This window comes from Hemitrygon akajei, chromosome 5 (assembly GCF_048418815.1).
Source record: "Hemitrygon akajei chromosome 5, sHemAka1.3, whole genome shotgun sequence".
Taxonomy (NCBI): Eukaryota; Metazoa; Chordata; class Chondrichthyes; order Myliobatiformes; family Dasyatidae; genus Hemitrygon; species Hemitrygon akajei.
In genome coordinates this window covers 96,161,715-96,187,889 of record NC_133128.1, presented here as the reverse complement: position 1 = coordinate 96,187,889, position 26,175 = coordinate 96,161,715, and the positions used below count along the sequence as shown (strand labels likewise).

The window sequence follows — 26,175 nt, the reverse complement described above, 5'->3', positions numbered from 1 at the left end:
CTTACTCTGAGATGCGTCATTTGCGTTAACAGCCAACGTACCCAAGGATGTGGCAGAGGCAGCCCTCAAGAGTCGTCACACATCTTGGCACCAACACGGTACGCCCACAAAGCGTGACAGAACAAAATGGAAGAGGCATCCTTCCTGCCCTCCTCTCTCACACACAGACAGAGCTCCAACCCAGGACAGGCAGCTGCTGGTTCTTGACTCCAGACACTCAGATATTGGGACTCCAGCCAGGACTTACAGACTTAACCTTCAGAACTTCATTTCCAGACTTGCCGGGTTGCTGAGTTAATTGGCTGCCGTAACTGGCTCTAGAGTTGCCCTTGTGTGGTAGAGATGGCAGGAAATGGGGACATAAAATGAGTTCACTGTAACCGAGCACACAAGAGACCGCAGATGCTGGAATCTGGAGAAAATCGGCTCTTGATGGTCAACATAGACTCTGAAGGCCAGGAGGCCTGTTTCTATTCTGAAAGATGGCTGTTAGTGTGAATGGTGCTGTCAGAATGTAGAAGGTTGTTGTCAGTTACAGTAGGACATGGACAGGAGGCAAAGCTGGGCTGAGAAATGGCAGATGGAGTTTAACTCAGTGAGGGTGAAGTGATTCATTTTGGAAGGTTGAATTTGAAGGCAGAGCACAGGATTCTCAGCAGTGTGGAGGACAGAGGGACTTCGGGATCCATGTCCACAGATGTCTCCATTCAATTTGACAGAGATGTTAAGAAAAGATTGTGGTGTGTTGACCTTCATTAATTGGGGGATTGAGTTCAAGAGCTGCGAGGTTAATGTTGCAGTTCTATAAAACTCTGGTTAGACCACATTGGAGTGTTGTGCTCAGTTCTGGTTGCTTCATGATGCGAAGAATATGGACGCTTTCGAGAGGGTGCAGAGGAGATTTACCAGGATGCTGTCTGGATTACAGAGCTTTCCTCTTTGGAGTGAAGAAGGGTGAGAGTTGACTTGATAGAGGTGTTAATGACAATAAGAGACATACTGTAGATCATATTGACAGCCAAAATGTTTTTACCCAGGGAGAATATGGCTAACTTTAAAGTGATTGGAGGAAATTATAAGGGGAATGTCGGAGGTAGGTTATTTTATAAAAGACAGATTGGTAGGTACATGGGGTGGATACATTTAAGAGATTCTTAGATAAGCATGTAGATGAAAGAAATATGGAGAGTCATGCAGGAGGGAAGCGTTAGATTGATCATGGAGTAGATTAAAATTTCAGCACAACATCACAGGCTGTACGACTCTACGCTCTATGAATGGGTGCTGGCTAAAGTGCCCGTTTCTGTGTTTTGTGACTCTCCATGACTCTAAAACACTGAGCTCAGTCAGAGGAGTTACTTATCTAGTCCTGTATGTATACATTACTTGAATAACAAATTGTTTACTTCCTGATTATGGGAAACTGACGCTTCCCCGGAACTGCCCTTCACTTAGGATGACTGTGTAGCGTTGGGTATGATGTGAGATGCTTTCTGATGAAGCAACTCACCTTCCAATGCGAATCTGAAGAACAAATTATTCACGTTGGTCACAGTCTGTGAGCTACTGTCCCTCACGTGCTTCACCCTTGTGATCAGGTCAGCGACAGTGTCCGTAACTCCCTGGGAGAATGTGGCCACATCCTTGGGCTTCATGATCCGCTTCTTCAGGGCGTTCCTCATTTTCAGCCACTCTTCTCCCTCCCTGAAATAAACAGCAGTACCAGTGTGACCTGAATCAGAGACATCAGCAAATTCTAGGTTAAAGCCAACTCCTCTTGGGGCCAATCATGTACATTGGTGGTCCCGTGACACTGGGACATTCCCTCTGATCCCAGTCCTTTGACTTAGGCTGGGAAGTGGATCAGATTCAAAGTCAAAATAAATTTATTATCAAGGTATGTAGACTAGGTAGCCACTTTATTATTACCTAAAGTGGCTGCTGTGTGTACTTCTGTACGTTTGTGGTCTTCTGCTGCTGTAGCCCATCCACTTAGTTTCAACGTGTTGTGTGTTCAGAGACGCTCGTCTGCACACCGCTGTTGTAACTTATGGCTATCTGAGTTACTGTCACTTTCCTGTCAGCTTGAACCAGTCTGGTCCTTCTCCTCTGACCTCTCTCATTAACAAGACATTTTCACCCACAGAACTGCCACTCACTGGATTTGTTTTTAGTTTTTGCACCATTCTCTGTAAACTGTAGCCAGTTCTAAAGTGAAAATCCCGCGAGACCAGCAGTTTCCAAGATAATCACACCACCGTTTCTGGCACCAACAAAGTCACTTAGATCACATTCCTTTCACATTCTGATGTTTGGATTTTCAGCGCCAGGGATAACTGATCAGTGTTCAATTCAATTGTCTTCAAGGAGTTTCTAGATTCTCCTCCTGCCCACATGGGTTTCCTCCGGGTGCTCCAGTTTTCTGCCACATTCCCAAGACGTATGGATTAGGATTAGCAAGTTGTGGACGTCCTACATTGGTACTGGAAGCATGGCAACACTTGCAATGTGCCCCAGCACAATCTGAAAGTGACACATTTCACTGTACGCTTCGATGTCTGTGCGACAAATAAAGCTAATCTTAATCTTAATTCTGTTTCTGTTTTCCTGCCACTGCTTTACAAAGGAAAAAAGTGCTAGGCGAGCTCAAGTCTTAAGGTGGATAAGTCACCTGGACCAGACTGACTACATCCAGAGTCCTGAGAGAGGTTGCTGAAGAGATAATAGATGCACTGGCCATGATCTTTCAAGAATCACTTGATTCTAACATGGTCCTGGAGGATGGGAAGATTGTAAATGCCACTTGTTATGACCCCAATCCCCTCCTTTGTGAGAATCGCAAGAGAGAGAGAGCAGCCTTACGGTTTGGAATGTGGTCTGGCCTCTCAGCCAGACAAAAGCCACGTACACGGCCATTGTCTTGGGAGACACCTTTGTGGAATAAGGGACTGGACTACGTGCAAACCCTCAGGGCAACGTGGGCTAGGTGATGGGGGAAAGATTGACTCACCCCCACCCTGATTGACATCTACAACCCTGCCAGTCCAGATAAAAGGTGGGCTGCCGAGGCGGGGCCTCAGACGCACCAAGGAGACACACGAAGAAGACACGATAGCGCTTCCCGTCGGAGCGGGAAGCCATTTTGAAGGAAGCCACGTGCGTTAGATTCCGGATCGGGAGTCTGTGGCTGAAACCAAAGGAAAACCGTTTTAACTAACAACCGGGATTTTCTTCGCAAAGACGACGGGCAAGTGTTCCTTCTTTCTCACCACTCTCTCTCTCCAACACGTGAAATGCCAGCGGTTCCCAAACGGAAAAGCCTGCAGATTTATGAGTGACTTTTATATTCCATTGGACTCAGTATTCCCCTAGACAATGATAGAGCTTATTTCTGATTGATTATTACTATACCAGTGCTTTAGATTGAGTTATGACGATGTATATGATCTGAATGTTTTGTATTAACCATACGTTTGTGCCCCTTTATAAAATAAAAACGTTTGAAAATAGTACCATCAGACTTCAGCGGACCTCTCTATCTTTGCTGGTAAGTCACCCGGTTACTGGGAATGTAACAAGTGGGGCCTCGTCCTGGGATTTGAAACCAAAGGGGAGGGTCAGTGAATCGGGCTGTAAGTCCAAACTTAAATCTGGTTACGCAGGTAGCCTGACAGGAAACCAGCAAAGATGGATGTGGATGAATTTATGAGAAACCCGACTGTAGAGGCGCTAGGGGCGGCTACCAAATTAGACTTGGTAAATCTGGCAAAGGAGTTAGACCTCACAGAGGTGAGGTCATCAATGAAAAAGCAGGAAGTGCGAAGGGTCATAACACACTCCACTCTTTAAGAAGGGAGGAAGGCAAAAGAAAGAAAATTATAGGCCAGTTAGCCTAACCTCAGTGGTTGGGAAAGTGTTGGAGTCTATTATTAAGGATGAGGTTTCGAGGTACTTGGAGACTAATGATAAAGTAAGTCAAAGTCAGCAGGATTTCTGTGAAGGGAAATCTTACCTGACAAATCTGTTAGAGTTCTTTGAGGAAGTAACAAGCAGGATGGACAAAGGAGAGGCAGTGAATGTCATTTACTTGGATTTTCAGAAGGCATTTGATAAGGTGCCACACATGAGGCTGCTTAACAAGATAAAATCATATGATGTTACAGGAAAGGTACAGGCATGGATAGAGGAATGGCTGACAGGAGGAGGCAGCGAGTGGAGATAAAAGGGGCCTTTTCTGTTTGGCTGTCAATGACTAGTGGTGTTCCTCAGGGGTCAGTATTAGGACCGCTACTTTTCACATTGTCAGTGATTTGGATATTGGAATTGATGGCTTTGTGGCAAAGTTTGCAGATGATACAAAGACAGGTGGAGGAGTAGGTAGTACTGAGGAAGCAATGCGATTGGAGTAGGACTTAGACAAATTGGGAGAATGGGCAAAAAAGTGGCAGATGGAATACAGTGTTGGGAAATGTATGATAATGCATTTTAGTAAAGAGGTAAACTGTGCTGTGTGAATTAAGTCACCGGGGAAAATTACTGGTAGATACAAAGCGGCTTCTTTATTCAACAAAACAAGGTACAGCCGGCCTCACACGAGGATATCTGCAGATGCTGGAAATTCAAACAACACACACAAAATGCTGGTGGAACACAGCAGGCCAGGCAGCATCTATAGGAAGAAGCACAGACGACGTTTGGGCCGAGACCCTTCGTCAGGACAGCTGGCATCATGTGGAGACGCTGTCGGTTGAAAGGTCTGCTGGCTCAACATGGGGCTCAATATTTTATGTGTCAAATGTCAAAGGGCAACTCCATGTTTACAATGTATGCACAATGCTTTCCTTGAAACTACATACAAGCTTCACACCTCCTGATTCACTTCCACACCACAGACATCCAAATGAATTTTAATCAGCGTTGTCTCAACGGGGAGAAGGTTTAAACATTGGACGTGCAGAGGGATTCGTAGAAGACTTCCAGAAGGTTAATTTACAGGTTGAGTCTGTGGTAAAGAAGGGAAATGCAATGTTGGCATTTATTTCAAGGGGAATAGAGTATAAAAACAAGGAGATAATGCTGAGCCTTTATAAGACACTAGTCAGGCCACACTTGGAGTATTGTCAACAGTTTTGGGCCCCATATCTCAGAAAGGATGTGTTGTCATTGGAGAGAGTCCAGAGGAGGTTCACGAAGACGATTCCAGGAATGAAGGGGTTAACATATGAGGAGCAATTGACAGCTTTGGGCCTGTACTCACTGGAATTTAGAAGAACGCAGAGAAGATCTCATTGAAACTTACCGAATGTTGGAAGGACTAGGGTGGATGTGGAGAGGATGTTTCCCTCGGTGGGGGTGTCCAGAACTAGAGGGCACAACTTCAAAATTGAGGGATAACCCTTTAGAAAAGAGGTAAGGAGGATTTCTTTTAGCCAGAGAGTAGTAAATTTGTGAAATGCTCTGCCACAGACTGTGGTGAAGGCAGAAGTTGATCATTTCCTGATCAGCCAGGGCATCAGTGGATATGGCGAGGGCAGGTGTATGGGATTGAGTTGGATCCGGAATCAGCCAATGAGCTGAATCGCCTAATTCTGCTCCTATGTCTTATGGACTTGTTAACCACCGTATTTTGTAGCCACTTTCATGGAGCTATGAACTTGGATCCCGGGATCTCTCTGCTCAGCTATACTGTAAAGGAACTTGCCCTTAACAATATACTGTCACCTTGTGTTTGCCCTGCCGAGGTGCAACACCTTACATTTATTTGGGCTAAACTTCATCTGCCCATATCTGCCCAACTGAACAAGACCATTCCAAATCCAGACTGGCAATTTGCCACGGACCCTGTGCATCTTAATCTTTTGGATTGGCCTCCTATAGGGGACTTTGTCAAACACCTTACTAAAATCCATGTAGACAACATCCACTGCACTACCCTGATCAATCTCTCTCTTCACCTTGTCAAAAAAAGCTATCAAGTTTGTAAAGCAAAATCTGCCATGTACAAAGCCATGCTGTCTCTCCCCAATTAGGACATGGGCTTCCAAATGCTTATATATCCTATCCCTAAGAACTTTCTCCAGCAATTTCCCCTACCACTGACGTGAGACTCATCTGTCTATAGTTCCCTTCTTAAACAGAGGTACAAATTAGCCTCTCACCAGTTCTCTGGGAGCTCACCTGTGGCTAGAGAGGACCTATAGATACTGGTCAAGGGCCCAGCAATTTGCCTCTTGCCTCCCTCGATAATCTGAGATAAATCTCATCAGGCCTTGGGGACATATCTACATTAATGCTCACTGGGAGGCCCAACCTCCTCCTTGACCTCTCATGGCCCTAATGTATTCACACACTCAGCACTGATTTCCTGGTCCTCCATATCCTTTTCCTTGGTAAATACTGAAGCGAAGTATTCATTAGCTTCCTCACTCACCTTCTCCACATCCAAGTAAATATTCCCCCATTTATCCTCGAGTGGTCCCACCTCTCCCTAGTTATCCTCTTGCTCTTGATGTCTGTATGGAATGCTTTGGGATTCACCTTAATCCTACTTGCCAAGGAATTTTCATGACCCCTCCTGGCTTTCCTAATCCCCTTCTTTAGATCTTTTCTTTATACTCATGAGCTTTGTTTGATCCTAACTTCCAAAGCTTTAACTACTTTTCCTTTTTCTTCTTGGACACCACCTCTCTGGACATCCAAGGTTCTCTTATTGTTCCATCCCCATCCTTCTTTCTAACAGGAATGTACCTTTCCTGTACTCTGTGCAATTGATCTTTAAACACCCTCCACATGTCTGATGTGGACTTCCTACAAAAAAAAACTGTTTCCAATTAATGCTTCTTAGTTCCTGCCAAATGCCCACATTATTTGCCCTACTTTAATTTAAAACTCTCCCACAAGGATCATACCTCTCCTTATCTGTAGCTATCCTGAAAGTTAAGGGGTTGTGGTCACAGTTCCGTAACTACTCACCCACTGAAAGGTCAGTCACCTGACCAGGATCATTATCCAACACCAGGTCCAGTAGGGCTCCTCCTCTCATTGGACCATCCACATAGTGATTTAATAAACCTTCCTGGATCCACTTAACAAACTCTGCACCACTCAAACCCCTTACACTAAAAAGGTCCCAGTTTATATCAGAGAAGTTGAAATCCCCCATGACAACAACCCTCTTATTTCTACACATTCCCTTAATCTGATAACATATCAGTTCCTCAATGTCCCGGTGGCTACTGGGGCTCTGTAGTATAATCCCATCAGTGTGATTGGACCCTTCCTAGTCCTGAGTTCCACCCAAACAGACTCAGTGCCTGACCCCTCCATTATGTCTGCCCTCAGTGCTGTTGTGATATTGTCCCTGATTTGTAGTGCAACATACTCCTTCCCTTTTGCCTCCTCCTCTAGCCTTTTGAAAACCTGGAACATTAATCACCTATTCCTGCCCCTCTCTCAATCAAGTTTCAGTAATGGCTACAACATCATGGTTGCATGCACTGTTCCATGTTCTAAGTTCATCACCCTTACCCATAATACTCCCAGCATTAAAACATACACATTTCAAACTATGCACCTCATCATGCCTGTTATTTCAATTTTGTCCTTTAATACTTTCTCTGATATCTACCTTCTGGTCCAATCCTTCTTACCACTGACCTGAGGCTCCAGTTGCCAGCCCCCAGCAAAAGTAGTCATGAGAAGAGGGCAAGTCCTGGATGGTGAGGGTCCTGAGCGATGAATGGTTTTCTTGGGGCACCACTTTTTGAAGACATCCTCTAGCTGGGTAGGGTTGTATTTGTGATGGAGCTGGCTGAGTCTCCAGCTCTCTGCAGCCTCTTGCAATCCTGTGCATTGGAGCCTCAATACCAGTCAAAATGCTCTCCACGGTAGAAACTGTCAAGTCTTTGGTGATGTACCAGATCTCCTCAGATCTCCCCTGCTCTTTTCCAAGTGGTTTAAATCACTTGTATTTAGAAAAGGGAGCAGGTAGGAACTCTCAGTTTATAATCTCCCCTGAAACAAATGCACCACTAACTTTGTACTAGCGTGCCAACTCATTTTGTGCTCTGGGATCAAGGTCTGCTCCAGGGACCAAAGATTTCAGGAGCAGAAGCAGAAGTCACAGCTAGCAGGATTGTTTACTCTGCAGTGGAGGCCGACAGGAGACCTGGAAGACGTTCACTCCAAGATTCAAAGTATGAGATTCATCTTCCCACAGTCATGAAACAAAGCAACACCATGGAACCTGCTCAAAGAAAATATCAAACGCCCAACGTGCAAAAAAAGAACAAATCATGCAAACAGCAAAATACAAGCAAAAATCAATCAAGGAATGTTCAGTTCAGTTCAATTTAGTGCCGTGTCGTTCATGGACAGCAGGCCACAGAGCCAGAACAACATCAACATCATGCCAAATAGCAGTAAAAAACAGGGAGTTACCAGAAACACATATAACATGAACTGCACAGACCTCTGAAAAAAGAAAAGTGTAATCCACAAACTGCACTGATCAAACAATGCCCAAGTTAGAAGATTATGAGAGGCACTGGGAGCTTGTATCTTTCTCAAAGAGTCGAAATGTCTAATACCAGTGGGTAAGTATTCAGGGTGAGAGGGGGTAAGTTCAACGGAAATGTGAGGGCCATGTGTTGTTTTTACACAGAGAGTGATGGTGCTGAGGCAAATATGATAGAGGCATTTGAGGATTTTAGACAGACACATGAGTATACAGAGAATGGAGGGATATGCATGACGTGCAGGCAGTTGGGATTAGGCATCCCTGGTTCAATTATATTAGCACAACAGCATGGGCTGAAGGGCCTATTCTCCTACTGTACTGTTTTACGTTCTTAACCACAGCAACATGGAAAAAAAACACACAAAAAAAAATCTGCATTCTTGCAAATGCAGACAAAAGAACTGCAGATGCTGGAATCCAAAGCCACAATAGGGTCAGCGAGTTCTGCAGTAGCAGTTCCAAGCAGACAGGAAGAACGAGATCCCAATGACCCTCTGGGTTTGCAAATCTGTAAGACCAGAATTTGAGGCCTAGATTTGGGGGGGGGTCCAGACATTGGTGAGTCCAGAGTTTGGTGACCAGTGGGTCCTGGAGTCAATGCGGAGGATCGAGGCGCGAGAGTTAATGGTTAGTCTGTAAGTCAGGGCCTGATGGCTAGGGCCAGAGTCAGAGTTTGCTGGGGGCTGGAGCCTAAACAAGGCCTGACTTGGGGTTGGAGGATAGTGTGTGTGCGCGCGTGCGTGGGGAGGGTGGGTTGGCGGGAGGGAGGAATGGGACTTGTTTTGCTGTTATTGTTGTGTTCTGTATTGTTCTGCCAAGCAGGGTAGGCATGCTACGTTGGTGTCAGAATGTGTGGTGACCCCAGCACGTCCTCGGGTGCGTTGATTGTGAACACAAATGACACATTTCACTCTATGTTTCGATGTACATGCGGTAAATAAATTTTAATCTTGAATCTTGAAGGCAGCATCTGTGCAGGAAAATGGACAATCAGTGTTTCAGGGTGAGAAGTCAGGTGGATGGTCCTGACTGGAAATATTAACTGTCCGTTTCCCTCCACAGATGCTGCCTCACCCACTGAGTTTGTCCAGCATTTTGGTTTTTTTAAATTTCATAAATTTCATTTCAACTTAACTGCTAAACTTCAAATACCATAAGACCTAGTTCCAATGCTTACTCAAACAATCCACAGGTACGCAGTCTCTACTTACGCAGATATCAGTCCCACAGCTCTTTTCCGAAGTTGCCTGTACTCCTGCCACGACTCCATGTTGGCCCTCTGAGGAGCTCTTCCCTCAGCCCTCAACACCTGGGCCACCATGTCCTGATCAGCGATGGAGACTACAAACTGAGGTCCAAAGTGTGACTTAAAGATCTTGCCATACTGCTGCGTGTGCTGGAGCTACAACACAAAAAATGGATTTAATCATTGCAAGATTAGTAAGAGACATCTGTCATCTGTAGGCCTAGGCTTTGCTAACTTGACCTTAAAGAAAACTTCGGTGCTTAGAAGAAGCATTAAACATAGCACAGCACAGAGCAACACACACAAAGATTCCTGATTGGTTGGGGCATCAAGGAATATGGCGAGAGGGCAGGTGTATGGGGTTGAATGGGATCTGAGGTCTGCCATGATGAAATGGCAGAGTGGACTCGATGGGCTGAAGGGTCTAAAGTGCTGGAGGAACTCAGTAGGTCAGGCAGTATCTGTGGATAGGAATAACATTACAGGCCTTTCAAGCTCATGATGTTATGCAGAACTTTTAGCCTGCTCTACAATCAATCTAACCCTTCTGTCCTATGTCGTCCTCCATTCTTCTACCATACATGCGCCTATCTAAGAGTTTCTTAAGTGCCCTCAATACATCTGCCTCTACCACCACCCCTGCCAGGGCTTTCTATGCACCCACCACTCTGTATATAAAATTACCTCTGACACCTCCCTTGTCCAAATACCTTAAAATTATGTCCATCTTATTAGCCATGTCCATCCTGGAAAGAAGTCTCTAGCTGTCCACTTGCTCTGTGCCTCTTACCTTGTTGTGTCCAGAGAGCTGTGCCTGTCCCGTGACAGCACTGCCCTCACCTGGTCGGAGGTCACACCACCTGCCAGTCAACACTTCACCCCTCCCAGCTAATCAATGCACACTTAACCATTGGCCACCTTAATTGGATTAACCTGTCTAGCACCAAGCCGTTGGCCCCCTGACCTATAAAGGGTGCTACATGTGCTTGGCTCGCTCTCTTTTGCCATCCTCGAGGGACCACCCTGCTTCACTCTGGGATGAAGACTGCAGAACAGCACTGGAGACACGTGGTAGGGTGTGCATTGAATAGGGTTGTGGGAGCGTTTATTGTTGTCCCTTTAGCAAAGAGCTGTGCTTGCCCATAGCCAAGGGGAGCAGGTATTGTAGTTACTTTCCCCTTGCTTGTATGTGTACCTGTACTCTGCTCCCACACCGTTTTCCCGTGTATTTTACTGCAGACCTGACTTTTCCCACGCTCCTCTATTCTAAGCGCGTTTGTGCGAATATTGTAGCCGCTTGTGTTGTTCACAAGCTTTTTCTCCCCTTGTAAATAGACTCCTTATTACTAAAACTGTGTGTCCAGAGCTTTTGCCCTTGAGACCCAAAGGATCTTTCTCATTTCCATCACAACACTTGTACACCACTTTCAAGTCACTTCTCATTCTCCTTCGCTCCAAGGAGAAAAGCACTAGTTTGCTCAACCATCTTCATGCCTTCCAATCTAGGCAGCGCCCTGGTAAATCTCCTCTGCACCCTCTCTAAAGCTTGCCACATCCTTTCTATAATGGAGTGACCAGAACTACTTACAATATTCCAAGTATTTACATCCTAGCCTGCTAGGAGTCCCAGATACCTGCACTCCACCACTCCTCATCCCCAAATCATAATTCTTCAGTGCTCTCTGTTCTTCCTCCGTCATAACCATCTGACATTATAAAATTATATCCATACTGACCCGATCTTCTGCCTCGACCCATCTACCTGCACCCAGACCATATCCTCCAAATACCTCTAATCCATGTACCCGCCCAAGCTCTCAACTCCTTCTGGTGAGGAGACTCTCATGGTGCCTCTGATGAGGACTCTCCTAAATTAACAGACAGGCATCTATGACCAAACATTCTTTGTCCATCCTTTACAGGAGGGTGCAGAGAAGGTTCACCCTTCATTTCCTGTATATTCATGTGTCTGTCTAGAAGCCTCCTAGAGGTCACTATTGTATCTGCTTCCACCACCATCCCAGGCACCCCACACTCTCTGTGTAAAAAAAAAAAAAAAAAAAAAAAAAAAAAAAAAAAAAAAAAAAAAAAAAACCTGGTCCACAGATCACCTTTCAGCTTTTTCTCTCTTCCTTGGAATGTAGGGGTATACAAAATTACGAAGGGAAAAGATAGGCTTTTTCCACTAAGGTTGTGTGAGACTAAAATTAGAGGTAACTGGTTAGAGATGAAAGGTGAGGTATTTAATGGGAGTCTGAGGGGGATCTTCTTCACGCAAACGATGATGCAAGTGTGTAACGAGCTCTCAGTGGAAGTAGATGCAGCTTCAATTGCAACATTTCAGAGAAGTTTGGATGGGTACACAGATGAGGAGGAACTAGAGGGATATTGTTTGGATGTGAGTATTTGGGACTAGGCAGAAGACTAGGTCAGCAAGGACTAGATGGCTAAGCAGTCCATTTCTATGCTGTAGTGCTCCATGACACCATATCCAAGCTCTTTCAGATATCCAGCCATAGAGGCATACAGTTCAGAAACAGGCCCTTTGGCCCAACTGGTCAATGCTGACCAACATGCCCATCTCAGCTAGTCCCATTGGCTTGCACTTGATTGATATCCCTCTTTCCCTTTCCCACCTGTTCAAATATCTTTTAACTGTTGCTACTGTCCCTGCCTCAATGGCTTCCTCTGTCCACTCTTTCCATAAGCTTCACCCTCCATGTGAAAATGTTCCCCACAAAATTCTCACAGATTCCTGTTAAACTAAAGACGAGCTTTATTTGTCACATGTACAGTGAAACATCAAGACATGCAGTGAAATCCATCGTTTGCAACAATGACCAACGAGGATGTGCTGGGGGCAGCCCACAAGCTTCCAACACCAATGTAGCGTGCTTACAACTTAGTAACCTTAACCAATAGAGTACACATCTAGGATGTGGGAGTAAACCGGCCTACCCAGAAAAAACTGACATGGTCACACGGAGTTTTTACAAGTAGTCCCCGAGTTACAAATGTCCGACTTACGGCCAACTGGTACTTACGAACCGAGGAAGAACGCTGTCTGCCATTTTAAGTCAGATCGTGACGCCGTCCACCATTTTAAGTAGCTGCTGTTGACACTGTGTTGAGTGTGTAAGTTTGTATTTGGCTTAAATTTTTCTTAGCAAGATTCATCCTGACCCTGCCCCCACCCCCCATTCCAGTTGGCTGATGGCGCAGTGAGATCAGCATCAGGCTCGAGAACGGAGGTTCCCGAGTTCGATCCAGTGACAGACCGCTCCCCTGCCGGGTTGATGTTGATCCAGTGACTCCCGTACCATCCGTGCCGGGTTGATGTCGAGCTTACAACTCGACCTCGTAAAAAAAACACTGCCACCTCCAGTTCAAATTCCCATGCGGAATATTGTGGATGATCAAATACCCAAACCCAGCACAGCCCCCACTTGTCCCATTTAACCTGTCTCAGTGCGGTGGTCCTTAGGACCCAGCGGAGCTCGGGACCTGCCGCCCGCAGTGTTTCTGTTCCATTGACGTGAAGCGATCATGATTGAAAATAAAGTGGAAATAATTAAGTGTTTGGAAAGAGGTGAAACGCCATTGGTCATTGGAAAAGCGTTAGGCTACAGTCGGTCAACAATTAGAACAATTTTAAAGGACAAAGTGAGAATAACGGAGCATGTGAAAGGCCCTGTCCTGATGAAAGCTACAATTATTACTAAGCAACGCAGTGGTTTAATTATTGGAATACATACGTTTCTTAAGTGTTTTATATGCATAGAAAGGTAAAATATATACTACATACTAAGACAAACATTTGACTAACTGACGCTAAATAATACCAGATGTACTTGTTCCGACTTACATACAAATCCGACTCAAAGACGGACTCAGGAACAGACTTGTTTGTAACCCGGGGACTGCCTGTACACTCTCCTCACAGGGGAGGTGGGAATGAAATCTCATCGATGATACTGTAAAGCATTAAGCTAACTGTAACACCTGTTGGTCTCAGGGCAGAGGACAGACACAGAGCAGTACAACACAGGATCAGGCCATTCAGCCCACAATGTTGTGCTGGAACAGCTAAAAGGCAAATCAAAAGCACCAAACACTAATCCCTCCTATCTACACCATCTCCATATCCCTCCATCTTCCTCACATCCATGCGCCTATCCAAATGTCTCTTAAAAGCCTCAAATGTATTTGCCTCTGTCACCATACCAGGCAGCACGTTCCAGGCATCCAGGACTCTGAGTAAAAAACTTACCCCTCATATCCCCTTTGAACCTACCTCCTCTCACCTTCAATGCATGCCCTCTGGCTTTAGACATTTCAACCCTGGGAAGCAGATTCTGTCTGTCCACTCCGTCTATGCTTCTCATAATCTTATAAACCCCTCCTCCCTCAGTCTCCGATGCTTCAGGGATAATAACCCAACCTTCTCCAGCATCTCGCAACAGCATCTGCTCTCTAAACCACACAGCACGCTGGGAAACGTCTCAGCACCCTCTCCGAAGCGTCAACATCCTTCCTAAAGTGAGGCGACCAGAACTGTATTCAATACTCCAGATGTGGCCTAACCAGAGTTCTATAAAGTTGCAACATAACCTCCTGACTTTTGAACTCAATGCCTCAACTAATAAAAGCAAGCATTCTATAAGCCTTTGTAACCACCTTATCAGCCTGCGTAGCCACTTTCATGGAGCAATGAACTTGGATCCCAAGGTCTCTCTGCTCAGCAACACTTAAGAATCTTGCCCTTAACAGTGTACTGTCTCCCTGCATTTGCCCCACCGAGGTGCAACACCTCTCATTTATCTGGGTTAAACTCCATTTGCCAATTCTCTGCCCATATCTACAAATGATCTAAATTGAGCTGTATACTTTGTCAAATGCCTCACTAAAATCCATGTAAGCCTCACCCAGTGCCCCCTACCTTCCTCAATCTCTCGTCACCTTGTCAAAAAACTCAATCAGGTTGCTAAGGCATGACGTGCCCTGCACAAAGCCATGCTGGCTCAACCTAATTAGTCCATTTGTTTCCAAAAGTTCATATTTCTTATCCCTAAGGATTTTCTCCGGAAATTTCCCTGCCGCTGATGTGAAATTCACTGGTCTATAGTTTCCAGGAGTTCCCCTTGTTCCCCTCTTAAATAGGGGTACAGCATTAGCCATTTGTCAGTCATCTGGGACCTCTCCTATGGCTACAGAAGACATGAAGATACTGGTCAAGGGCCCGGCAATCTCAGGTCTTGCCTCCCTCCATAACCTGGGGTAAATCCCATCAGGCCCTGGGGAAGTATCCACATTAATACTCATTAGGAGGCCCAACACTTCCTCCTCCTTGACCTCTAAGTGTCCCAATGTATTTATACACTCAGCACTGATCTCCTGGTTCTCCATAACCTTTTCCTTGGTAAATACTGAAGCTAAATACTCATTTAGTACCTCACTGACATTCTCTGCAAATGTTACCCCCCTTTATCTCTGATTAGTCCCACCCTCTCCCCAGTTATCCTCTTGCTCTTGATGTCCGTATAGAATGCCTTGGGATTCACCTTAATCTTACTTCCCAAGGACTTTTCATGACCCCTCCTGGCTTTCACAATTCCCCCTTTAGTTCCTTATAGGATATGGGAGCAGAAGTAGGTCATTCGGCCCATCGAATCTACTCCATCATTCAATCATGAGCTAATCCAATTCTTCCAGTCATTCCCACTCCACTGCCTTCACCCCACATCCTTTGATACCCTGGCTAATCAAGAACCTATCTATCTCTGCCTTAAATACACCCAATGACATGGCCTCCACAGCTGCTCGTGGCAACAAATTCCACAGATTTATCACCCTCTGACTAAAGTAATTTCACCACATCTCTGTTCTAAATGGATGTCCTTCAATCCTGAGGTCGTGCCCTCTTGTCCTAGACACCCCTACCATGGGAAATAACTTTGCTAAATCTAATCTGTTCAGGCCTTTTAATATTCAGAATATTTCTGAGATCCCCGTCATTCTCCTGAACTCCAGGGAATACAGCCCAAGAGCTGCCAGATGTTCCTCATACGGTAACCCTTTCATTCCCGGAATCATTCTTGTGAATCTTCTCTGAACCCTCTCCAATGTCAGTTTATCCTTTCTAAAATAAGGAGCCCAAAACTACACACGATACTCCAAGTGTGGTCTCACGAGTGACTTATAGAGCCTCAACATCACATATCTGCTCTTATATTCTATACCTCTAGAAATGAATGCCAACATTGCATTCACCTTCTTCAACACCAACTCAACCTGGAGGTTAACCTGCAGGTTATCCTGCACAAGGACTCCCAGGTCCCTTTGCATCTCTGCATTTTGAATTCTCTCCCCATCTAAATAATCATCTGCCCGTTTATTTCTTCCACCAAAGTGCACGACCATACACTTTCCAACATTGTATTTCATTTGCCACTTCTTTGCCCATTCCCCTAATCTATCCAAGTCTCTCTGCAGGCTCTCTGTTTCCTCAACACTACCCCACTCCTCCACCTATCTTTGTATCATCAGCAAATTTAGCCACAAAACTATTAATCCCATAGTCCAAACCACTGACATACATTGTAAAAAGCAGCGGTCTCAACACCGACCCCTGTGGAACTCCACTGGTAACCGCAGCCAGCCAGAATAGGATCCAGAATAGTAACAACTAAGTAATATAAAATCCACATTATAATAAGTATTTCTCGAGATAGGTATATCACCGTGTACTTTTGCTTCCGTTTAGCTTCTCAAGGTTTTTAAAGTTAGCCAAACCTTATGGCTCTTCTGAAGGGGGTGAGGACTGTCTTTGGGAAACTCCCGGTCTCTTCCTTTTCTTTTTTTCCCCTTTATTTATTAAATTTTTAGAAAATTACAAAGAATAAATGTAATGATAAAATAGTAAGAGAGAGAAAAATAATATTAACCCTCCCCCCCTTAACCCTTATCTAAAGAAAGAAAAAAAAGAAAGAAGAGAAAGATTGCCTGGATATCGGAGGATCCCCACATGCTCCATGGAGTTCAAAATAATTATAATTTTTATTTTTACTTTCCCCAAATTACTTTATAATTTTATCTTCAAAGGACCTATGTATTTAATCCTATCTTTTGTAGGTATGGGAGCCAAATTTTCAAAAATATATCATATTCATTTCTTAGATTGTATGTAATTTTTTCAAGTGGAATACAACTACCGTATATATTTCATTATTTCAACGATCCATAGTTAAATATAAATCAGATTTCCAAGTAACTGTGATAACTTTTTTGGCTACTGCCAATGCAATTTTTATAACTTTTTTCTGATACTTATTCAATTTGTTTCGGTATTGTCCCTTCAATGTCTCCTAATAAAAATAATATTGGACTATGTGGGAGTTGTACTCCAGTAATTTGTTCCAATAAAAGTCTTAGATTTATCCAAAATGATTGAATTTTAAAACAAGACCAAGTAGAATGCAAAAAAGTACCAATTTCTTGATTACATCGAAAACATTGGTCAGACATATTTGAATTTAATCTATTTATTTTCTGTGGTGTTATATATAATTGATGTAAAAAATTATATTGTACTAATCTAAGTCAAACATTTATTGTATTTATCCTACTATCAGAACATAATCTTGACCAGCTTTTTCCATCAATTTTAATATTCAAATCAGATTCTCATTTTTGTCTTGATTTATGAATTCCTGATTTAATTGTCTGTTTTTGAATCAAATTGTACATACAGGATGTAATTTTTTAAATTTTTCCTTTTTGAATTAATATTTCTATTTCACTAGGTTTTGGCATCAACATTGTTTGACCCAGCTTTTCTCGTAAATAAGCCTTTAATTGAAAATAACATAAAAGTGTGTTGTTTGATATTTTATATTTATTTTTTAATTGATCAAACGACATCAATATACCTCCAAAACAATCATCTATATATTTAATCCCCTTTTGGAACCAATTATGTAAAAGTTTATTATCCATTGTAAAAGGAATAAGCCTATTTTGAATTAAAGTTCTTTTTGCTAATAAAGATTTCTTTATCTCATCGTCCATATTTACCTTATTCCATAAATCAATCAAGTGTCTTAATATAGGAGATACTTTTTTTTCCCGTATCCATTTGGATTCCCATTTATATATATAATCTTCTGGTATGTTTTCTCCTATCTTATCTAATTCTATTCTAATCCATGCCGGGTTTTTCTTCATCAAAAAAAGACGCAATAAATCTAAGTTGATTTGCTTTATAATTCTTAAAATTTGGAAGTTGTAACCCTCCTAAATCAAATTTACATGTCAATTTTTCCAATGATATTCTTGACATCTTTCCTTTCCAAATAAATTTCCTTACATATTTATTCAGTTCTTGAAAGAACTTCTGAGGCAATTGTATTGGTAAAGTTTGGAATAAATATTGCAATCTAGGAAATATATTCATTTTTACAGCATTAATTCTACCTATTAATGTTATTGGTAACATCATCCATTTATCAAGATCCTCTTTTATTTTTTTAATAATGGCAAATAATTTTGTTTATATAAATTTTTTACATCATTATCAACTCTAATACCTAAATATTTTATCCCATTTATTGACCATCGAAATTGAGTTACTAATCGACATTGATTATAATTTCCTTTGGTAAGGGGTAAAATTTCACTTTTATCCCAATTTACTTTATACCCTGATACTTTCCCATATTCTTCCAATCTAAAAGATAGTCTTTGCAAAGATTGCAATGGGTTTGTTAAATAAATTAAAACATCATCAGCAAATAAATTAATCTTATATTATTCTTGATTAACTCTAAAGCCCCCAATGTCTGGATCTGTTCTTATTAATTCAGCTAATGGTTCTATTGCCAATACAAATTAAGCAGGTGATAGTGGGCAGCCTTGTCTAGTTGACCTCGTTAAGCAAAATGGTGTTGACATCTGACCATTTGTAACTACTTTAGCTTGAGGATTAGTATTTAAGGTTTTAATCCATTGTATAAAAAATTTTCCTAACTCATATTTTTCCAATACCTTAAATAAAAAATCCCATTCCAATCTATCAAATGCTTTTTCTGCATCCAAAGCAACTGCCACACTCATTTCCTCTCATTTTTGTGCCAAATGAATTATACTAAGTAACCGGGTTATATTATCCATTGATTGTCTGTTTTTAATAAAACCTGTTTGATCCATATGTATTAATTTTGGTAAATATTTAGATATTCTATTAGATAAAATTTTTGCTATTATTTTATAATCTGTATTCAACAAAGAAATAGGCCTATATGATGTTGGTTTTAAAGGATCTCTATCTTTTTTTGGCAATACAGTTATGATCGCTGTTAAAAAAGATTGCGGAGTTTATGCATTCTTTCCACTTGATATATTAATTCCATAAAAGGAGGAATTAATAAATCTTTAAATTTTTTATAAAATTCAGGAGGAAAACCATCTTCTCCTAGGGATTTATTACTCTGAAGTGATCCTAAAGCTTCTTCAACCTCTGTTAATGTAAAGGGCATATCTAATCCTTTCTGTTCTTACAAATTTAATTTTGGAAGGGATATTTGTGATAAAAATGTATCTATCTCAGCAATCTTATTTTGTGATTCTGATTGATATAGTTCAGTATAAAATTTTTAAGTTTCATTAATTTCTAAAGGTTTATAAGTAACCTTATTTGCACTTGTTCTAATTGCATTTATTATTTTAGAAGCCTGTTCTGTCTTCAGCTGCCAAGCAAGATTCTTATGTGATCTTTCACCTAATTCATAATATTTCTGTTTAGTTCTCATAATTACTTTTTCTGTATAATATGTCCGGAGTGTATTATATTGTAATTTTTTATTAACAAGTTGTCTTCGTTTTTCTTCTGTCATATATCTTTGAGATTCCTTTTCTAACTTTATGATATCTTTTTCCAATTGATCTATTTCTGCCATGTATTCCTTCTTAATTTTAGATGTATAACTTATAATCTGACTCCTTAAATATGCTTTCATCGCTTCCCATAATACAATTTTATCCTCAACTGAATGTAAATTTGTATCCAAAAAAAAAGAATCTGTTTTTTCATAAAATCACAAAAATCTTGACATTTTAATAAAATTGAATTAAATCTCCATCTATAGATCGATTCCTCCTTATCCATCATTATCATTGTCATTATCAAGGGGGAATGATCTGACAGTATTCTTGCTTTATATTCCACACTTTTCACTCTATCCTGAATATTTTTTGATAATAAAAAAAAATCAATCCTTGAGTAAGTTTTATGTCTATTTGAATAAAATGAATAGTCTCTTTCTCTTGGATTAATTTTTCTCCATTATTCAATCAGATTTAAATCTTTCATTAATGATAGTTTTATTGCTTTTGATTTTGTAGCAACTTTAGTTGACCTATCCAAAACTGGATCTAAACAAAAATTAAAGTCTCCACCTATTAATATTTTATCATGTGCATCAGCCAAGTTCAAAAAAACTTCTTGTATGAATTTTGCATCATTTTCATTTGGTGCATAAATATTCATAAGAGTCCATAATTCTGAAAAAAATTGACAATGTATAATCACATATCTCCCCACAGAATCAATTACTACATTTTGTATTTTAATTGGTAAAGTTTTATTAACCAAAATTGCAACTCCTCTCGATTTTGAATTAAATGAAGCTGCAATGACATTTCCAACCCAATCCCTCTTTAATTTCTTATGTTCTGTTTCTGTTAAATGCGTTTCTTGTAGAAAAGCTATATCTCCTTTCATTTTCTTAATATATGTTAAAACTCTTTCTTTTCACAGGTCCATCAAGTCCATTAATTTTAAAATTTAAAAAATTAAGTAAATTAATCATTCATAATACCTTGGGAACTCTAAAATTCTCCATGTTGCTATGTATCTCTCCCCAACCATCCAGGCAAAAAAGAAGAAAAATAGAAGAAAGGTAACTAATACATGAAAAAAAAACAAAAACAAAATACCCCCCCCACTAATGTTGCGAATAAAAAGAAACACAACATTACCCCCCCATTTTACGGGTCATGGCAATTGCCATGATTGTACACGTGAAACTTGCAGCCATCGATCAGGAGCTCCTCCAGCTCTCCCGCAAAAGAAAAAAATATATAATAGTGAAGAAAAAAGAAGAGAAAATAATTAATGTCTCTACTCCCAATTAATACTCAACTATTTTTTTCTTCTTATTCCTTATAAATGTCCGTCAAGTCCAACCTTATTTCAGTCTTCATCATGAGTCCACTTCATTTCTATAATTCTTTACTCCCCCTCGTGGATATCAGGTAGTTCTTGTATAAATTTCTCCACTTTCCGGCAATCAACAAAAAATCTTTTGTCTTCGTTATCCAGGAAAATTATCAATTTTGCTGAGTAGCTCAATAAAAATTTATAGCCCTTTTCTCATAAAGATTTTTTCACTGGATTAAATTCCTTCCGCCTCTTCAGGAGATCGTAACTTGTGTCTGGATAAAAAAAAAACTCTTCCCTTCTATCATCAATGGCCCATTTCTCTTTTTAGCACCTTGAGTAGCTGCCTTCAAGATCATTTCTTTATCTTGGTACCTTAAGCATTTTATCAAAATTGATCTTGGATTTTGATCTTGTTGAGGTTTTGGTCTTGAAGCTCTGTGTGCTCTTTCAATTTCAATTACTTGACTTCCTTCTTTCATTTCCAAAATTTTCGGAATCCATTCTTGGAAGAATTTTATTGGATTTTCTCCCTGTGTACCTTCTATAAGACCAACAATTTTAATATTATTTTGTCTACTAGAATTTTCAAGCGCATCTATTTTTTCCAACATCCGTTTTCTTTCTGTTGTCCAGGCAAGATTATTGTCTTCTATCTTATCTATTCTTTCAGTGTTTTCTTCCATTTTTACTTCCATCTCTTTAACTTTATTATCCATCTTTTGTTTTTCCACCACATTATCGAGTATAATCTGTATCCTTCTTATATCTGTTCTTATAGCTTTTAATTCATTCATCATATATATCAGGATATCTCTTATGTCTCCTTTAATCTCCTCCTTTTCCTCTTCTTCATCTGTGTTTCCCAAAGAATCTGATTCCACTTCCGATTCACTTCCAGCCGTAGTTGGGATTTGTAGTTTTGTTAATATCCGTTCATGCATACTTGTTTCTCCGCGCATGCGTTGTTCTTGCCGTTTCTTCTTAGAGACCGCCGACATTGCCGCAACTTCCTGTCCCGAACCATCAGAAGTGCCATGTACTTCTCCGGGAGGAGATCCAACTTGAGTACTAGGCTTCTCCGAGACGGTTAGGCCTTTTTCCCCGCCGACTTGCGCAGTCTTCGAAGTAGTAGCTTTCTTCTGTTTCAGTTTAGGAGCCATATCTAAAAATAATCCTGAGTTGCTTATAAATAGTTTCTAGTAGGTATTTGTTAACTCTTCTTCACTTAAACCCTATTTCATTACTTTTTACGAGGGAGCTGGATTCCCAACGTCTCGATCCTACGTCATCACGTGACACCCTCCCCCCACCCCCGTCTCTTCCTGATATATTTCTCTCAGCCTCCTCCCGTCTCCTGCCTTCTCTATTCTCTCACTATTTCCCAAGCAGAGCGGGATAATTCCTCAGTCAGGCTTTCCCTCGTTTTGGTCATGCTGACGGGCAACCCTCTGGCCTTCATGTCTGTAGTCGCCTCTTCCACTGTCTGGTACAACCGCGTCCTGTTGTCATAAAACACTTGAAGTTTAGCAGGGTATGGAGTTTGAAATCTAATCTTATTTCGCTTTACTTTAGAGTGTTCTTTGCGTTTCTGGAGGACCACGGGGGGGGGGGTAATCTTGGTCGAAATATATTAATTTATCCTCTAAAAACACGCTCTTCTTACCCCAGGCCCTTCATAGAATCTCCGCCTTGGTGCCGTACTGAAGGAATGTAATTATTATTGAGCGTGGCTTTCTATCCTGGGTAGGTTTTGGGACTAACGTGTGGTGGGCTCTTTCGACTTCCAGCTTCATAGCCTGGGGAAGATCCAGCACGTCCCACAGTAACTTTCCGACAAACTCCATCATAGACGAGCCCTCCGCTCCTTCGGGAACGTTGTAGATTCTGATATTTTTCCGCCATGATCTTCCCTCCAAGTCAAGCAGTTTACCTTCTTGGTGATTTATTATTTTTATTGTCTTACTCAGTATCCGTTCCACGTTTTGAACACGATCTTCCACCTTCTTAATTCGAGTCTCTGCCACCGCTATTTTTTGATTGACACTGGCGAGCTCCGACTTAATATCACGGAGCTGCTGCTTTATATCTTTCTGGACCTCCATTATCTCTTTCAGGATTTCGAAGATATTCGTCACTTCGCCCGAACGAGGCCCAGCAGCCGCCTCACTAGCACATGGTCGGGTAGGAGGGCCGCTCACTGCACTCGTCTCGGCCGCAGGCTCTGCAGTGTCACTTTTTTTATTTCCATTCCTTTTCCCCATTCTTGCCCCTCTTCAGTTCAAATATTTTTCGAAAAATATTATATTTGATGGGTTAACAGGGCTTAATACGTGTTTTTCCGGAGGAGCTAGTGAATTAAGCTGCCGTTCTCAACGATGATGTCACCAGAAACCCTCCCAATCTATTTTCATGTTAAAATCCCAATGATTATCATGACATTGCCTTTCTGACATGCCTTTTCTATCTTCTGCTGTAATTTGTAATCCACATCCCAGCTGCTGTTTGAGGCCTGTGTACAATTGCCATGAGGGTCCTTTTACCCTTGCCATTTCTTAACTCAACCCATAGAGACTCTACACCTTCCAATCCCATGTCATCCCTTTCTAATGACTTAATATTATTTCTTATACACAGGACCACACCACCCCCTCTGCCTACTAACCCATCTTTCTGATACACCGTGTATCCTTGGATGCTCAGCTCCCAATGGCAGCCATCCTTCAGCCAAGTTTCAGAGATGGCCATGTCACACTTGCCAATCTGTAGCTGAATTTCAAGATCGTCCATTTTATTTCATATGCTGCGTGCATTCAAATACAACACTTTCAGTCCAGTATCTGTTGCTTTCTGTTTTAACTGCACGGCACCTCTATTGCCCTGTAACTCATCCCATTGGCTGTGATTATGCCTCATCTCCTGCCTGTCCTTTCTATCATGTCATTATCTTTGATTTATTTCTGTTTTCCCCTTCCTCAACCCTATCACTCCAGCTCCCATCCCCGTGCCAAATTAGATTAAACCCTCTTTAACAGCTCTATTAAACCTGACTGCTAGGCTATTAGACCTCTTTGGGTTCATGTGTAACCTGTCCTTTTAGTACAGGTCGTATCTCCCCCAGAAGAGGCCCCAATGGTCCAGGAACCCAAAGCCCTGCCCCCTACACCAGTCTCTCAGCATTAATATGCCTGATCATGCTATTCTTGCGCTTGTTTGTTGCCCTGAATGTCCTGTTTTTCAGCTTCCTACACAACTCCCTGAATTCTTTCTTCAGGACCTCCTCCCTTTTTCTACCTTATGTCATTGGTACCAACACGTACCAAGACTTCTGGCTGTTCATCCTCTCCCTTCAGAATACTCTGCACCTGATCCGAGACATCCTATACCCTGGCAACTAGGAGGCAACACACCATGCAGGTATCACCAGGCTGACAGAACCTCCTGTCTGTTCCCCTCGCTATGGAATCCTGTCAGGAGCGGACATGGAATGGACCCAAATGCAGGACGCAGACACTGAAGTACTAGGGGTAGGACAGGATGGAGATGCCATGGCATGCAAGGGGTAATGCAGGCGGGGCTGGATCCCGGAGGTCAGGCGAGGCAGGATCAGCAGGATCCCAGAGTTCGTGGCAGACAGGAGGATCCCACTGGGGCGGGCGCCTAACTCCTGGGCAGGGCCGCCTCCCAGGCAGGAACACGGAGGCCCAGGCAAGACAAAACCCTGGGCAGGTGCGGGCACAACCCGTAGGGAGCAATGGGTGGAAAGGGTCAGAATCCTCAGGGTGGGCCGCATGGATCCCGGGCAGGGCCACCTCCCAGGCAGAAGCACAGAGGCCTGGACAAGGCACAGACACCTGGGCAGGTGCAGGGCACAACCCATCTGAGGTGAGGGGTAGGAAGGGGACCGAGTCCCCCCACCAGGCAACAGCAGACAGCCTGGCTTACCCGACAGAGCCACCCAAGGGGTAACGGCAACAGCCTGGCTTACCCGACAGAGCCACCCAAGGGGTAACGGCAACAGCCTGGCTTACCCAACAGAGGCAAGGGACAGGAAGGGACAGAATAGACAATAGGTGCAGAAGTAGACCATTCGGCCCTTTGAGCCTGCACCACCATTTTGAGATCATGGCTGATCAATTCCTATCAATACCCGGTTCCTGCCTTGTCCCCATATCCCTTGATTCCCCTATCCATAAGATACCTATCTAGCTCCTTCTTGAAAGCATCCAGAGAATTGGCCTCCACTACCTTTCGAGGCAGTGCATTCCAGACCCCCACAACTCTCTGGGAGAAGTTTTTCCTTAACTCTGTCCTAAATGACCTACCCCTTATTCTCAAACCATGCCCTCTGGTACTGGACTCTCCCAGCATCTGGAACATATTTCCTGCCTCTATCTTGTCCAATCCCTTAATAATCTTGTATGTTTCAATCAGATCCCCTCTCAATCTCCTTAATTCCAGCATGTACAAGCCCAGTCTCTCTAACCTCTCTGCGTAAGACAGTCCAGACATCCCAGGAATTAACCTCGTGAATCTACGCTGCACTTCCTCTACAACCAGGATGTCCTTCCTTAACCCTGGAGACCAAAACTGTACACAATACTCCAGGTATGATCTCACCAGGGCTCTGTACAAATGCAAGAGGATTTCCTTGCTCTTGTACTCAATTCCCTTTGTAATAAAGGCCAACATTCCATTAGCCTTCTTCACTGCCTGCTGCACTTGCTCATTCACCTTCAGTGACTGATGAACAAGGACTCCGAGATCTTTGTATTACTCCCTTACCCAACTCTATACCATTCAGATAATAATCTGCCTTCCTGTTCTTACTCCCAAAGTGGATAACCTCACTTATTCACATTAAACACCATCTGCCAAGTATCTGCCCACTCACCCAGCCTATCCAAGTCACACTGAATTCTCCTAACATCCTCATCACATGTCACACTGCCACCCAGCTTAGTATCATCAGCAAATTTGCTGATGTTATTCTCAATGCCTTCATCCAAATCATTAACATAAATGGTAAACAGCTGTGGTCCCAATACCGAGCCCTGTGGCACCCCACTAGTCACCACCTGCCATTCCAAGAAACACCCATTCACCACTACCCATTGCTTTCTATCTGCCAACCAGTTTTCTATCCATGTCAATGCCTTCCCCCCCATACCCTGAGCTTTGATTTTACCCACTAAT

General features: G+C 42.4%; 2 protein-coding genes across 2 annotated transcripts in view; one reads left to right on the top strand and one right to left on the bottom strand.

Annotated features, from left to right (window-relative positions):
• cyp27a3 (cytochrome P450 family 27 subfamily A member 3) overlaps positions 1-14,017 on the top strand; it is a 416,483-nt gene extending 402,466 nt beyond the window's left edge. Inside the window, exon 10 of the transcript XR_012098986.1 lies at positions 13,992-14,017. The gene's annotated coding sequence lies outside the window, so the exon portion shown is untranslated. The remainder of the gene's footprint in view (positions 1-13,991) is intronic.
• cyp27c1 (cytochrome P450, family 27, subfamily C, polypeptide 1) overlaps positions 1-26,175 on the bottom strand; it is a 64,766-nt gene that overhangs the window by 26,975 nt on the left and 11,616 nt on the right. Inside the window, exons 2-3 of the mRNA XM_073046103.1 lie at positions 9,730-9,920; positions 1,511-1,704 (exon numbers count right to left, since the gene is read on the bottom strand). Of these exons, the coding sequence (XP_072902204.1) occupies positions 1,511-1,704; positions 9,730-9,920 (385 nt within the window). The remainder of the gene's footprint in view (positions 1-1,510; positions 1,705-9,729; positions 9,921-26,175) is intronic.